This window comes from Berghia stephanieae, chromosome 12, assembly GCF_034508935.2.
Source record: "Berghia stephanieae isolate SIO BIC M18660-M18661 chromosome 12, UCSD_Bste_1.3, whole genome shotgun sequence".
In the NCBI taxonomy this organism is placed as follows: domain Eukaryota; kingdom Metazoa; phylum Mollusca; class Gastropoda; order Nudibranchia; family Aeolidiidae; genus Berghia; species Berghia stephanieae.
Window position 1 is genome coordinate 32741713 of NC_088371.1, and position 16694 is coordinate 32758406.

Here is a 16694-nt window from a genome sequence, read left to right on the forward strand (position 1 = left end):
AAAGGCCTCAGTGACGTCATCTGCATACTATCTATAGATCATCCCCATTGACCAGTAGATTCTTTTTCACACGATTTTCTCGATCATCATTTTAGAAACGTTAACATATAGATAGTATGCAGATGACGTCACTCAGGCCTTTGTTATTGTTTTTTTGCCATCCGCGTTTGTGAGTTGTTCTCACTAAACTGTATTAACCAGACTATAAAAGTTCATGGTTACACACAGTTTGTGTGTTGGTCCATTATACTTCCGGATGGCAATGTTGTGAACTCCTTGGCCAAGCGCATTCTATCTATATTTAATTTTTTTGTGTTGGTTTTATTGATCCAGCGATAGAACAGTGGGTATTTTAAGATTTTCATATCATCAAGAGTAAAACCTGTACAGTTTTGTTATGTTTACCAATCACTGCCATTGTTTATATTATGACGACTGTCCGAGAAATGTGGTTATCTCAGTATCTATTGAATTAAGCTTTTTTATATAGCGCAATATCCACTAAACATGCTCAAAGCGCTTTACAATGGGTCTCTGGCCAACAACAACACTAAACAGGTAGGACGAGACATGACGCCTGTTAGGCGATATCACAAAATTTTTTTCAGAGACAACGCTGTTAACGGCCAGGTACTCATCTTTCACCTGAGGACGGTGAGAGAATGTAAGTAAAGAGTCTTTTCCAAGGACTCAACTATGCGCCGAGTGAGGCTCGAACCCAGGATCTCCCGATCCGAAAGCGAGTGTCATACCACTGGACCACATAGCCGCACTATTGATCTATATTTATAGTAAAATATTTTGGCGAAAGTGAAAGTCAATGGGTCTGTCCAGTATACGAGAAAGTACCTGCTTTATTTACACCTTGTTGGTTCTCATTACTCCTAGCCCTGTTAGGATATTCGTGTGGCCTCGCCGTCCCGAGCTCAATCCTCAGGTCTCTGAAATTTGGCCTGTTCACTGAATATTCTCCCGTCGGTGATCTCAGTCCAGATGCCTCTTCTGGTAATGACGAGTAGAAAAAAAAATAATGAAAATAAACAAATAAATGAATGAATAGATAAAGAGATAGATAGATAGATAGATAGATAGATAGATAGATAGATAGATAGATAGATAGATAGACAGATGGATGGATGGATAGATAGATAGATTGATTGATGGGTCGATGGGTGTATAGATGGATGGATTGATGGATGGACGGATGGATGGATAGATGGATGGACGGATGGATGGATAGATAGATGGATGGATGGATAGATAGATAGATAGATAGATAGATAGATAGATAGATAGATAGATAGATAGATAGATAGATAGATAGATAGATAGATAGATAGATAGATAGATAGATAGATAGATAGATAGATAGATTAGATAGATAGATGGATGGATGGATCGTAATATTACATTTGGTCAACCTCCCCCCCCCCCCACCCATCCACTTGTCTTAGACTTATTACAGGAACTGGACACTTCCCCCCCCCCCCCCCCCATCCACCCATCCCGCCATATGAGGTGTAAGGTTATAGTTGAATGACCCCTTTCATCAGATTATACTCAAATCAACAAAAGGGTCAATTAATCTTGCGGCGACTATATGGTCTTGTGATATGACACTCACTTTCGGATCGGAAGGTCCTGGGTTCGAGCCTCTCTCGGTGCATAATTGAGTCATTGGAAAAGGCTCTTTACTCACATTCTCTCATTGTACTCAGGTGTTAAATGAGTACCTGGCCGTTAACAGCGTTGTCTCTGTCGGGGAAAAAATGGATTATCGCCTAACAGGCGTCATGTCTCGTTCTACATGTTACATATTGCTGTTGGTCAGGGACCCTTTGTAAAGCGCTTTGAGCACGTTAAGTGGAGATTGCGCTATATAAAACTCAAGTTAGGTTACCTGAAATTGTGGACAAAAACACTTTGGGCTGTTTTCTGCCGGGCCGAGGACTGGATGTTCTTCTTGGTGTTGGTGGAGATGTTGGCTGTGGTGGGGAACTTGTCACGTCCAGGAATGTCCCAATGAGGCAGAACATTCCCAGGGTGCCTAGCACCAGCCTAGTGGGAAGACGAATGGAATGAGAAATTCAATCATAGATGGAACGAAATTGACGTCAGTCAGTTCTTTGTTGTTGTTTTTAGACAGCCATTTTAATGATGATGACTTTTCACTAAACTCTAAATATCAAGCAGACTATTAACTTTAAAGTTTAAGCATAGTTTTATGCTTTGATACGTAATATCCGGCTGGTTGATGGTGTGAGTATTTTAATAATAATAATAATAATAATAATACTTTATTGCATCCCAAAAAGGAAATTTTTTGTACAGACGTGTTATAATTTATACATAAGATAAAAATACAATGGAAATAGGATGTATATATATATAAAAAAGGAGCAGCTCTATAACCAGAGCTGCGCTTTATAATATGAATAATTTCAACACTGTAAATAGTTAAAACTGTCACTATAATTGAAAATTGAAAAGATTGCAAAACAAATAAATTAATAAATTAATATTTATATTTTTAAAAAGTGAAAATGAGAAATAATTATATAAAATGATTATTGCTTGTTGTTATAAAGCCTAATACTGGACGGCAGAAAAGATTTTCGGTGTCTCTCTGTTTTCGTTGAAATAGAGAAAGGGCGACCACTTCTTTCTGACATAATAATTGATGGTCTTAGTGGATGATACTGGTCATTTAATATTTTATTTATTTTATTTATACAAAATTTCTCGTATAAAAGATCTACATCGTCAACATCATTTATATAGCGTTTAATGGATTTTTTAATATTTGAATTTATTTTGTTCCTTTCCACTGCTAAGCAATTGCCTCCCCAAGCTGTTATACAAAATGACAAAACACTTTCGATTACTGCTCTATAAAATAATGTGCAGAGGGTTTTATCTATTCTAAACTGAGAGAGTTTTGATAAAAAATATGTACGTCTGCACGTCTTATGCCTAATTATTTTCAAGTGTTCATCCCACTTGAGCCTGTCATCAATCGTTACACCAAGGTATTTGTAGTGAGGAACTCGCTGGACGAATTGGTCCTTTAATTGTAACGGTTCTATCGGTTCCTTCACTCTCCTAATAAAAGCCTTGTTGGTTACAAGCTCAATCTGCTCAAAAGCACGAATCTACAATTTGCCATAAGATTGTTATGCATTTGTATATGATGGCTTGAAGTAGCGATGCTCACTCAGACTTGTATTAGTTTGCCATCCGCGTTTTGACTTGTTCTCATCGTGAACTGTAATTAACAGGGACAATAAAACCTTGAGGAGCACCAGTATTTGTTGATTAGGCTTATTTTACTTGGCATGCAAGAATCACAAGGCATAAACCTTTATCTTATAATATATATATATAAAATAGAAAATGACCTTCCAATGGATTCAAAAAAATTGGCATTCCGGATATAGTAACAAACAAAAACTCTGTGTAACATGAACTTTCAAGTCTGTTATGAAAGCAGTGCGTCCCAGCGCATTTTATTGTTTTGCATCAGTTTGTGAGAATCACTCACTAAACTGCTAACAAGACATAAAAGTCTGATGACGGTTCCATACAGTTATTTGTGATGTGGTACCGTTAACATTGCCATGGAGAAGATGGAACCACTTGGCAAGCAGCATTTTTATCTATACAGTTTAGTGAGAACAACTCACAAACGCGGATGGCAAAAACAATAACAAAGGCCTGAGTGACGTGTTCTGCATACTATCTATACTTTACTGTGGGACACATAGAACAATGTTCAAATAGATATGTGACTATGTGGTCTAGTGGTATAACACTCGCTTTCGGATCGTAAGGTCCTGGGTTCGAGCCTCGCACGGCGCATAGTTGAGTCCTTGGAAAAGCCTCTTTACTCACATTCTTTCACCGTACTCATGTGTAAAATGATTACCTGGCGGTTAACAGTGCGTTGTCTCTGTCCGAAAAAGATTGTAACAGGCATATGCGTCGTCCTACATGTTAAGTGTTGCTGTTGACCAGGGACCCTTTGTAAAGCGCTTTAAGCACGTTTAGTGGATATTGCGCTATATAAAAAAGCTCAATATAAATATTTTAAGAAAGATAAAATAAAATTTGAGAATTCATAAAGCGCAATATCCACTAAACTTGCTCAAAGAGCTTTACAAAGGGTCCTTAGTCAACAGCAATAATTATCATGTCGGACGAGACATGACGACTATAAAGGGATATTACAATTTTATTATTTTTTTTGACAGAGATAATGCTGTTAACAGTTCGCACTCATTTTACACATAAGTACGACGAGTAGAATGTAAAAAAAGCATTTCTTCCAAGGATACAATTCATTTATATATGGGGTTTTTTCCAAGGTGAAAATCTTACATGGTACAGATAAATCCAGCGTCACCAGCCGGGTCTCTGTCGTTGATAATTTCTGTCTTGTACAAAGCAATGGTGAGACCATCTGGAGAAGGAAAACATGGTGGGGGGGGGGGGGGGGGGGGGAACAAACAAAATTAGAAAGGTTTTTCACATAAGCCCAACTTATATATATATATATATATATATATATATATATATATATATATATAAAATATATATATATATATTAATATATATATATATATATATATATAAGGTCACCCACATTTTTGCCGATACAATTACAAACCCTTCTTCAGCCAACAATAAAAACCCGGCAGATCTGTCGTCGATCTGTTTGGTTTTTAAAAATATATTTATGTTTTATTGGGTTATTTATTGTTGCTGAAGAAAGGTTCTGAACCCGAAACGTTCCGTGTTTGGAATTTTGTTCTTTTTTTCCAAAGTGTTCTATTCATTTTTGTTTATTACTTTTTACAGTCCACAGCTTCAAGCAGCTCGTAATACAAATTAATAATGAATTTTCATTTAAAGGGGAGGGGTGGAGTTGGGGGGGGGGGCATACCTGCTACTCCCTGTCCTACTATCTTGGCGTCTTGTTTAGTGCAGCCTCTAGGGAGACACAAACCCCACACGATGTAAGGTAAACCGGCCTCTTGAAATTGCTGGGAATTAAATCATTAATATAGAACTTAATCTAAAAATATATATGAACGCTTACTATAAAGAGTATATTTTTTCTGATTTTACCATGCTGCATGCGTTTCAGAATGCTTCACTTATTTCTTTTGAATTTTCCCAGATTTTCACCGATACTTTCCTACCAATAAAAAATAGTACTAGTTCGTACTCACAATCTGATGAGTCAGAGTTTATCAGACAATCTGATGAGTCAAGAGTTTATCAGAATGGTTGGTACTCACAACTTGACCTCCGATGCTGGGAAATCCTGCTGGCATTGAAATGACGTAATTGTATTTGACGTACTTCCCTTGATGACGTCACCAGTATCTGTGACGTAATGGAGTGTATGACATTGGTCAAAGTTCCCCACAAAGTAAGAATTGCCTTGAAGAATTCCAGTGCCGGGTTTTCCCATTGAGTCCAGGACTGGCGGAGGAGGGGGAGATTGAAGATGGTGGTGGTGAATGATGATGATGATGATGATGATGATGATGATGGTGATAATGATGATGATGATGATAATAACAATAATGATGATATGATGATGGGCGATGGATAGTACAGTAATGATGATATGATAATGGAATGATGTGGGTATATGATGATGATGATGATGATGATGATGATGACGACAACGACGATGATGATAATGATGATGATGATGATGATGATGATGATGATGATGATGACGATGGTGATAATGATGATGATGATAGTGATGGCGGTGTTGTTGCTAGTGATAATGATGATTATCCAGTTTTGAAGTGATGCCAATGGTGGAAGCATTGGGGATGGTATCATGGATGATATTGTTTATCTTAACAAAGATACTTGGTATATATGTATAAGATAGCAATGCGGAAGCAAAAATCTTACATAGAAGTGCCCCAGGCTGGAAGGCCTGCACTCCTTGCCCCACAGCAGACCTCTCCAACTTGCATCCTTGGGAAGTGTCAAAGTTTTCACTGTAGATTCCTCTCAGAGCTGTGAATGCCCCTTGAGTGGTACTGATGGGAGAATGATAAATGTTTGTTTTAAAAAAGCTTTCAGAGTGATCTTCGCCGACGAAAGTTATAATGTGACACACCATCGAGATTTGGTGCTATGAAAGGGTGACCCAGATTACGAGCATTGATTTAAAGTTGGAAATGGTCGGAATTACTAAATTTTACATTTAAATGTGACATATCGTCCTGGAATTGTCAGAATGATAAAAATTTGACATCTAAATGTGACATATTGTCCTGGAATTGTAAGCTTTTTAAAAAGTTGACATCTAAATGTGACATATCGTCCTGGAATTGTCAGAATGATAAAAATTTGACATCTAAATGTGACATATTGTCCTGGAATTGTAAGCTTTTTAAAAAGTTGACATCTAAATGTGACATATTGTCCTGGAATTGTAAGCTTTTTAAAAAGTTGACATCTAAATGTGACATATTGTCAGAATTGTTTAAAAGTTGACATCTAAATGTGACATATTGCCCAGGAATGGTCAGAATTGTTAAAAAGTTGACATCTAAATGTGACATATTGTCCCAAAACTGTAATACGTCAGAAAGGTTTAGACGGTGAACATTGAATCTATAGTGAGAAATATCACAATCATTGCTGCTTTAAACTCAAATGAATCAATAAAGTAGTCCTTCAGAGCCATAGGCCCATGGAACTGGAGCTTATACCGGTTTCTATAGCGTGAAACGGACGATAGTCAATGCTTGCTATCCTTTGGATAGGACGCTAGTCTATCGCAAAGTAATTCCACCAGATCTATTAGACCCAGCTTCCCAATCACTACTGGGCGGACAGTGGTAGGGGAGGGGGGGGGAGTCAGAAAAAATCTCGACTGCACCCGGGGTTGATCTCGGCCCCTTCGCTTGTGAAGCGAGTGCTCTATCAACTGAGATATCGAGACCGACCGCCAAATGAATAAATAGCAATAGCCATTAAATAATGACACGAAAGCTTCAATGGGGATGATCTATATTACATCTCCATGTTCTTGAGGTCATTGGTCACCCTGCAAAGTGTGCTCAAAATGACCCTCATAGTGAAAAGTGTTTTGGGAAATATCCAACATCACAATTGGTCATTTTGCTCAGCATGACTGATGGGTATGTTTACAACTTTCATAAATGAAGCAGCGTGTTTAGATACATTGAGAAATGTCTAGTCGTTGTACAGCAACAGATCATGTGATTGGTGAGCAGGTTGGACGAAAACATGAATATAGATCGCTCCCATTGAATTTGTAAAGGCAGATAATATTGACCTGGTCGAGGTGGAATTTGAAGAAACTTTTACAATAAACAAGTCACACTAAGAAAAGTAACAGTTGCAACTTTTTTATGGGCTTTTATATAGCGCAATATCCACATAATGCTCAAAGTGCTTTATAAAGGGTCCATGACCAACAGCAACATATAATATGTAGAACGAGGCATGACGCCTGTTAGGCGATATTATAATTGTTCCGACAGAGACAACGGTTAACATGGGTACGGTGAGAGAATGTGAGTTAAGAGCCTTTTCCAAGGATTCAACTATGCGCTGAGCGAGGCTCGAACCCGGGACCTTCCGATCCGAAAGCGAGTGTCCTACCACAAGACCACCTAGCAGCATAATTCCAGAAGAATTTTAATTAATTTTTTAATGAAGGTCGTTATGGATCAGATGCTAGATTATCTTAAAGTACTTCCCGCCAGATCAAGCACAGCTAGCTACGGACGTATCCTTATTTGCCCGTCTGACAACTCACATTGTTATGAGTTCATTGTTATAATGGAAATACTCTCAAACCAACGCAAAATATCGTCATTCAAGCATGCACATAATTGCGTTCGGTTATCGGACCTACAAATGTGTGCACCTAGCCAGCTACATATTCATTGCTGGGTTGGTGGGGGAGGTGGGGGGACTGCACCCGGGATTAATATGGCGGCTCCCTTTGCCCGTGAATCGAGAGCTCTACGAGCTGAACTATCCGGACCCTAAAATCTACTTTTTACCTCAACAATCCCAAAGCTGACATTAGCTCCTCCGGAAGAAAACCAGCTAGAGATCCGTTCAACCCGAGTCCTCCATTGGCGAGTAGTGAACTAACGACATCTTGCAGTTCCTCTGGAGAGCTAAGCTGACTCAAAATATCAGCCAAATCAAGAGCACCATCACTGCCGCTACCACCACTGTTGTCATTTCCCATGACCACTGTGATCAGATCTACAAGTTCTTTGGTAAGATTTTCTATCTGTTCCTCTGGCAATTCTAGTTGGCTGAAGACGCTGGAAATGCCTGCTTCAAGAGCTCTTTGGCTGACTCGCTGGACGGCAGAAGAGGCTAATGGAGTAATAAGCTCTACCAGCTGATTTGTAAGCGCTTCAGTCTGAGCTTCGTTCAGTGGAAGAGGATCAAGAATGGGTTGTAAGACGTTGGACAACAAATTGCTGAGATAAGGGTTGTTCCTGTTGGCGGTGTTGTTGTTATTGTTGTTGTTATCCTGAAACAACAAATTTAAGAGTCCAGAAATGGACGAGCCAACATTACTACCACTCAAGATATCGGAGATTTTCGAGCCCAGGTTTCCACCGAGGAAATCTCTCGAGACGTTGTCAAGGTCGAAGGAGGAAGCAGGATCCACGAACGTCATGGCATCAGCAATTGAAGCCATTGCTGTGAGATCTCCCTCGTTTGGTGACATGCCAATCTCTGTCAATGCTTGGAATACTGCACGTTCCGTTGTTTTGTTTAATGCCCTGGTCTTATCGCTCAAATTCTGAGATTCATTTCTGGAGTTTGAATCGGGTATCTCATAGCATGCTGTTATCGATAGGAATATGTCGGTGAAAAGTTGAGAAATTTCAGGAGCATCGAAAATCTCACCAAACTGATATTCTAGAACACTCTTTGTTAACGCACATCGTAAATCTTTGAATGTGGCATTTCCAACCAAAATTTCAACCAAAACGGGTAAGACATCGTTAACGCCATTTTTTATCAAATCCCGAATGCGATTATTTTGAATTCTGTCCAAAATTGCAATATCTTCTGCATTGAGATTTCCCACAAAGTCAACGACCACATAATAAAGATCTGTGCTCAAAGCTTCAATTCTTTGCTCGATTATATTTTGGATTTCTGACTGTATTGCCGACATGATCTGTTCAACGTCCGTTCCATTCAATCTTGAAAACATTTGTCCCAAATCAAAAGGCGATCCAGTTGTTCTCTTTGATCTCAATTCTTCAAATAATTTATTGGATCTGTCTCGAGTACGATTTTGCAATCTATCGACAAATTCAGTCACAGGAGAATAAATAAAATCAATCACTCTTCGGTTGGTTCTTTTTGTTTTATTCGCGGGAAAAGTTACAGGTGTGATTGTAGTTGTAACTGTTTTCCCTCTAACTGTAGTAGGCGCATCGGAAGATGCAGATTTGGTGGAAGTGCCAGTTGGAGATGGAGTTGTCTTGGCAGACCCTGTGACGTCATTCAAAATGTCTTTCACGCCATCGATGACGTCATTATCAATATCTACATCGTCTAAAATGTCGTCTAATGCAGAATTTATTAAATCATTCACATATTTCGAAACAGCGTTATTAGCAGCAGTATCTATGACGTAATTTCCTGTTTTTGGAACTAGGTTGTCAACTGCAGAACCTAAAACATCCTTGGCGGAATCTGTTGCCTTTTCTTTCAAGTCATCTGCCAAATCTCCGAACGAGAATGCCCTACGATGAATCTTGTGATTCTTTTTAATTTGGGCGGAACGGATTTCAGATCCGGGCACATTGCTAGCTTCGTTTTTTGTTGGTAAAATAACAAACACACATAGGAGGGTAAGAAACTTCACCAGGAAACCCGGGCTCATTTTTGCTGAGAGCTAATTCCTATAATTTGTTTGGGGTTTTTATTCTGAATGTTTGATCCACACTCTGTGGTGATTTGTAAACTCACTTTAATTTCCAAAGAATTGATGCTTGGCCAAAATACTCACAACAACTACCAGCCGGATATAACGGACCAACACACAAAACTATGTGAAACCTTAAACGTTTACCTACAGATTGATAGAATTTAGTGAGAACTACTCATAAAAACGGCTGGCTAAAAACAATAACAAAGAGCTGATTGGTGTCAATTTCGTTCTTTCAATTCAGTCATAAATTATACCATCGGGGCAAAGTCACAAAAACACGATTTCAAAAAGAAATTTCCAACGAAAGTTATTCCTGCTCAATTTGTTACAACTACATTGAGCTGCTACGCTGTAAAAAAATTGTGTTGATTTCCAAAATACGATAAGATAAAAATCTGAAAAGGTTTGTATCGATGTGCACTTATTTTCAGGTCTGATAACCCAATTCCTTAAGGGCTCATTGTTGTAATAGAAATCTCAAAAATAATGACGCAAAATATTGTCCATTACAACAATGTTAAACTAGGCCCATAAGTGGGTTCAGATGTCAGACCTGCATATATATACACGTCGGTTTGTATGAAACAGTGCCAGACAAAGATGAGAGAAAAAATGCAGGAAAAGAAAAAAACATCCTAAAAATTAATCGTACCTTGACTCTAGGACTCGAGGCAGGATGATATATGTTTTTTCCTTGTATTTTTTTTCTTTCTTTTTTTCTGGCAGTGGTTTCATACAAACCTTTTTCATGTTTTTATCTTACACCAGTGGCCGCTGCCTATTTTGTTAAAACGTAATTTAAACAGCACTCAATTCTAAAACAACAAAAAAATATAAACAAACCAAAACAAAAACAGAAAACAACAAAAAAAAAAAAACAAAACAAAAAAAAAAAGCTGGAGTCTAGTGCTGTCCATAACGTCCTGCATCACAATCCTTATAAAAATACCACACTTTTTCCTGAATCCTTATAAAATCAAATCAAATCACACACAAAATGACGTTCCCATTGAAAGTGTTCACACATACACAGTTCACTAACGAGAACCTTGGCTAAAGTATGATGACCCTTAGTTTCTCGAAGAGAAAGAAATCACAATTGTATTGGTAGTCGTCACTGAGGATCGGAGTAAAGAAGAAACGAATAACTGCACTGTCATGTTATCAAGTACCCACCCACCACCCAACGGTGTGTCTTGTATTCACAGACAGTCTTTTTCTAGCAGGCCCCCAAGTCATGCTCTGAAAAAAAAAAAAAAAAAAAGAAGAAAAAAAAAATATTTAAAATTTTGGCCAGAAAGAAAAGTCATCCTTCAAATTTCGATCGATTAAAATCACTTGGTAAAAAAAAAAAATTTTAATCTCTCAAATCTGGGATTAATGGAAGACGTCAACAAGGAAATCCCAGGTTTGAGAGTTTTTGCCAAGGGGAAGGTCATTTAATTTATATTGGAATGACGATTTTATGAAGACTCCAACAAGGAAGTCCCAGGTTTGAGAGTTTTTGCCAAGATGAAGGTCATTAATTTATATTGGAATGACGATTTTATGAAGACTTCAACAAGGAAGTCCCAGGTTTGAGAGTTTTTGTCAAGGGGAAGGTCATTTATTTATATTGGAATGACGATTTTATGAAGACTTCAACAATGAAATCTCAGGTTTGAGAGTTTTTGCCAAGGGGAAGGTCATTTAATTTATATTGGAATGACGATTTTATGAAGACTCCAACAAGGAAGTCCCAGGTTTGAGAGTTTTTGCCAAGATGAAGGTCATTTATTTATATTGGAATGACGATTTTATGAAGACTTCAACAAGGAAGTCCCAGGTTTGAGAGTTTTTGTCAAGGGGAAGGTCATTTAATTTATATTGGAATGACGATTTTATGAAGACTCCAACAAGGAAGTCCCAGGTTTGAGAGTTTTTGCCAAGATGAAGGTCATTTATTTATATTGGAATGACGATTTTATGAAGACTTCAACAAGGAAGTCCCAGGTTTGAGAGTTTTTGTCAAGGGGAAGGTCATTTAATTTATATTGGAATGACGATTTTATGAAGACTTCAACAAGGAAGTCTCAGGTTTGAGAGTTTTTGCCAAGGGGAAGGTCATTTAATTTATATTGGAATGACGATTTTATGAAGACTCCAACAAGGAAGTCCCAGGTTTGAGAGTTTTTGTCAAGATGAAGGTCATTTAATTTATATTGGAATGACGATTTTATGGAGACTTCAACAAGGAAATCCCAGGTTTGAGAGTTTTTGTCAAGGTGAAGGTCATTTAATTTATATTGGAATGACGATTTTATGGAGACTTCAACAAGGAAATCTCAGGTTTGAGAGTTTTTGTCAAGATGAAGGTCATTTAATTTATATTGGAATGACGATTTTATGGAGACGTCAACAAGGAAATCCCAGGTTTGAGAGTTTTTGTCAAGGTGAAGGTCATTTAATCGACCGATATTGGAATGACGATTTTTCTGGCCAAAAATGTTAAATACACGTTTCTCTTCTTTTCTTTTTTTTTTTTCAGGGTAACTCATACTGCCAAACCAATGACAAATGGCTTTGGTTGTTTTAGTCAGGAAATTCCTACTTTGTTTATTTTTCGACTAAGATGGTTGTGCGGCTATGTGTTCTAGTGGTATTACACTCGCTTTCGGATCGGAAGTACCTGGGTTCGAGCCTCGCTCGGCGCATAGTTGAGGCCTTGGAAAAGGTTCTTTACTCACATTCTCTCACCGAAATCATGTGTGAAATGAGTACCTGGTCGTTAACAGCGTTATCTCTGTCCTAAAAAAGATTGTCATGTCTCGTCCTACATATTAAGTGTTGCTGTTGGCCAGGGACCCCTTGTAAAGCGCTTTGAGCACGTTTAGTGGATATTGCGCTATTTAAAAAAAGCTCAAAAATGATTCCCAATTTATGGAAAAGTCTGCAACTTAACTCTTCTGGGAAGTCTTGGGTTTGGGTATTTCGGCAAATTTTGAGTGTCCCGATAGCTAAGTTGGTAGAGTACACGCTTCACACGCAAAGGGATTGAGATGGATCCCGAGTGAAGTCGAATATATTTTTCCCAGACTACTCCGTCTGTCCACCCTGCAAAGATTGGGTAGCTGGGTCATTTAGATTTGCCGGAAAGTTTTAAAAAACGCGAGCTTTTATTCCATAAGTGGGTGTAATCTTTTAGCGCGATATAAGATGTACAATAAGTAAATCGATGCAGGTCATTTCCACAGTAACACCATGCTAGGTACGTTCACAATACAAAGACTCAAAAACATCAGCAGTCATTTTTTTTCCTTTTCTCTCTATTTACCATAAGTTTAAACTCCAGAACAGAACGTTTTAAACTTCTCACAAAAAGTAAGGAACAAAAGTAAATATAACATCTACGGAAGTGAACAAAAAATACCAAACAGGGAACGTTTCGGGCTCAAAATCCTTCTTTCGCCTAAAACAAAAATAATAAAAACATCAATAGCCAACATCAATCAAAATCAAGACAGGCGGCGGAGAAATTATAGATTTCATTATGATCAGATTCTCTTGATTCTATTTATCTCTTTGATCGAGGATCAAAAGAAACAGGTTGAGTGAGGATTGCCAATTTGGCGTGTCCACTGCGAAATTCTAAAACTTGACGTTTTAAAAAGTAATTTGGCATGAGAAATTGGATTTGGCATTTTGGTTAGGTCACCTATGACAGACAAATCAACACTAATTTCACTAATATAACAATATTTACCCTTGATCTGGCAAAGAGAGGTAAATTTGTTATTGAATCAAGACCCTTTTCATGGTAGGGAATAAGACAATAATTAAGATCTGATTCCACTTTAAAATATATTGTAGCAAGGGGGAGGGGGGGATGTTTGGAAAAGTTTGGCATTTTTTCAGAGCGTTTGGCATTTTTTACTAAATTAATCTGGAAAACTATTGGTGAGTTCAAAATCCTGGACTTCTTTAGTCTTGGACATACTTTGAATGTTTACACTAGCCTTGCTTATGAAACTATGGAAAATAGTCCATGGACTAACCTATAGAGGTCTAGATCGAATATCGGGTTTATGAATATGAATAAAGAATACCAGTGAGAGAGAGTTACCTTTCTTAGTTGCGCAATGTTTCTCAAACTGAAGCAATGTGGTAAGGACGATGCAGTGGACAATGTGCGGGTGTCGCCCACAGAATAACAAGAGGGCGGAAAGTACAACAGCCGATTTTTTTTATTGGCTAATCGACAGGTTGCAACCGCCATCTTGACTGATATGTAAACATAGATTAAGGACCACAGCATTGGCCCTCAGCTACTCAACTGCGGAGTACTGCTCAGCTGTATGGGCCCGATCATGCCATGCCTCCAAGCTAGACCCCGAGCTCTACAACGCCTGCCGGATCGTAACGGGCCAGCTGAGAGCAACACCATTACCACTGGTCTACCGTGCAGCAGGAATAGCCCCACCACACATCCGGAGGGAAACTCATGCCCAAATACAAAAATACAAACAGGAAATGGACCAGAGACACCCCCTTCATGACCACAATTGCCCCAAAAGCAGGCTCAAATCAAGGAAAAGCTTCCTCACAGTAGAGAGCCTTCACCCAGACCACTCAGCATTCTTCCGCGTGGACAAATGGGTAGAATGGGACAAGACAGCAAACGATGCCCTCCAGCCCCCAACAGAAAAGCTCCCAGCAGGCACAGACCTCAAGAGAAAAGACTGGGTGGCGTTGAACAGAGCTAGAGCAAAGGTGGGAAACACCGCCACCAACCTCTTTAAATGGAAAATCTCACCGGGCACTGAATGCCCATGCGGTCACCCCAGACAGACCATGGACCACATCCTGTCCGAATGCTCGCTGGGACCTCACTGCACCAATGCTGACATGAGGGAATGCAACCAGACTACCCGGGACTGGCTGACTCACTGGCGCGACAAGATATGATGATGATAGATTAATAACCACTCACGTTAGTGTCTTCTGGATTTATGGATGGAATTACCCTGAGGGCGGAGGGAGAGGGGGGGGGGGCGTTAGCTGCCTGGGCCAGTTGTTTCTAAACTTGTCCATAACGTAATATGGCTGTGTGTACTTGCCTGGGTCCTATCTAGAATCTTTTGCCAAGAGGGCAACAGTATAACGGATTAATCTTTTCATGAGAGGTTTGGGTTGTTTTTTTTTTTTTTGTCATTCATTTCTCTATTGTTTGGGCAGTTATCTGTTTAATTGGTATTGATATAAATTTTCATCAACCTTTTAAGCCCCTCTCAAAATGGTAGATGCGTACAAATCTTCAGTGTATGCAAATTGTAATATCGCCTAACAGGCAACATGTCTCGTTCTATTTGTTACGTGTTGCTGTTGGTCAGGGACCCTTTGTAAGGCGCTTTGAGCACGTTTAGTGGATATTGCTCTGATAATATTATATAAAAGCTCATTTTTTTTTTTTTTTTTAAACTCTAATGTTGAAATCATCTCTTCAGTCGAGCTCGCCATATCGGGTTTGTTCTTTTTTCTCCGTGATTATATCCTGTTATGTGGACATAACTTGGTGGTGACCATGATATTATTTGAACGTTATTAACCCAGCCTAAGATGTTTGATCATCGTGTTTGAACTCACTCAAGCGTAAAGGAGATATTTAGTGGCTTAAAATACGTTGTTTGAATCCCGTGTCATGAATGTTTGCAGTTCGTGACAGTTCCGGTCACTCGGACTTACTTATGGATAGGTTATGAGTCTGACCTCAGGGGTGGTCAAGGCTTGGAAAGAGTGGAGTTGGCTGGGTGGATGAGTGGGTGGGTGGGTAGTGAGGTAATCAAGTAGGTAAAAGGGGTTATATTTAGTCTTTGAGTTTATACTATCATGCCCGACATGTTTATAGATTCACGACTTGCTTACTTGCTTGCTTTAGCTACTTCTTATTTATTTACCTACTTACTAACTTACTTGTTTACTTACTTACTAACTTACTTGCTTACTTACTTACTAACTTACTTATTTACTAAATTACCTACTTACTTACTCACTTACTTACTAACTTGCTTGCTTACTAACTTACTAACTTACTTGCTTACTTACTCACTTACCTACTTACTTACTAACATACTAACTTACTTACTTACTTACTAACTTATTTACTTACTATCTTACTTACTTACTTACTTACTTACTTACTTACTTGCTTACTTACCTACATACTTACTTATCAACTTACTAACTTACTTACTTGCTTACTTACTAACTTACTTACTAACTTACTTGCTTACTTACTTACTCACTAACTTACTTGCTTACTTACTAACTTGCTTGCTTACTTACTTACTTACTAACTTACTTATTTACTTACGTACATACTAACTAACTTGCTTACTTACCTACATACTTACTTATTAACTTACTAACTAAATTACTTACTAACGGACTTGTTTACTACCGACATACTTACTTACTTACATAGTTAAGTGCATACTTAACATAAAGATATGAAAAAGCGTGTATGAAACAGTGCCAGACAAAGCAGAAAGAAAAATACAAGATCCCAAAAAAATTCAGTCTTCCTACCTCTTGATTCCCGACCAGACGCACTGCCATTACACCACAGATTTATGTTACTGTTACCCGAGAGTTAGGACGATTTAATGCCTACATTTTTCAGAAAGGGTTCGATCCCCAGTTGAGGTATACTGATTTTTTGGACTGTTTTGTTTAG

General features: G+C 38.5%; 1 protein-coding gene across 1 annotated transcript in view; it reads right to left on the reverse strand.

The window, feature by feature from the left end:
• The window catches only part of LOC144957636 (uncharacterized), a 33411-nt gene extending 23378 nt beyond the window's left edge, over positions 1 to 10033 (reverse strand). Inside the window, exons 1-7 of the mRNA XM_078888981.1 lie at positions 8073 to 10033; positions 5938 to 6068; positions 5309 to 5487; positions 4943 to 5042; positions 4378 to 4459; positions 1901 to 2058; positions 850 to 1002 (exon numbers count right to left, since the gene is read on the reverse strand). Of these exons, the coding sequence (XP_078745107.1) occupies positions 850 to 1002; positions 1901 to 2058; positions 4378 to 4459; positions 4943 to 5042; positions 5309 to 5487; positions 5938 to 6068; positions 8073 to 9934 (2665 nt within the window). The 5' untranslated portion in view covers positions 9935 to 10033. The remainder of the gene's footprint in view (positions 1 to 849; positions 1003 to 1900; positions 2059 to 4377; positions 4460 to 4942; positions 5043 to 5308; positions 5488 to 5937; positions 6069 to 8072) is intronic.
• Between the last annotated feature and the right edge of the window lie 6661 nt (positions 10034 to 16694).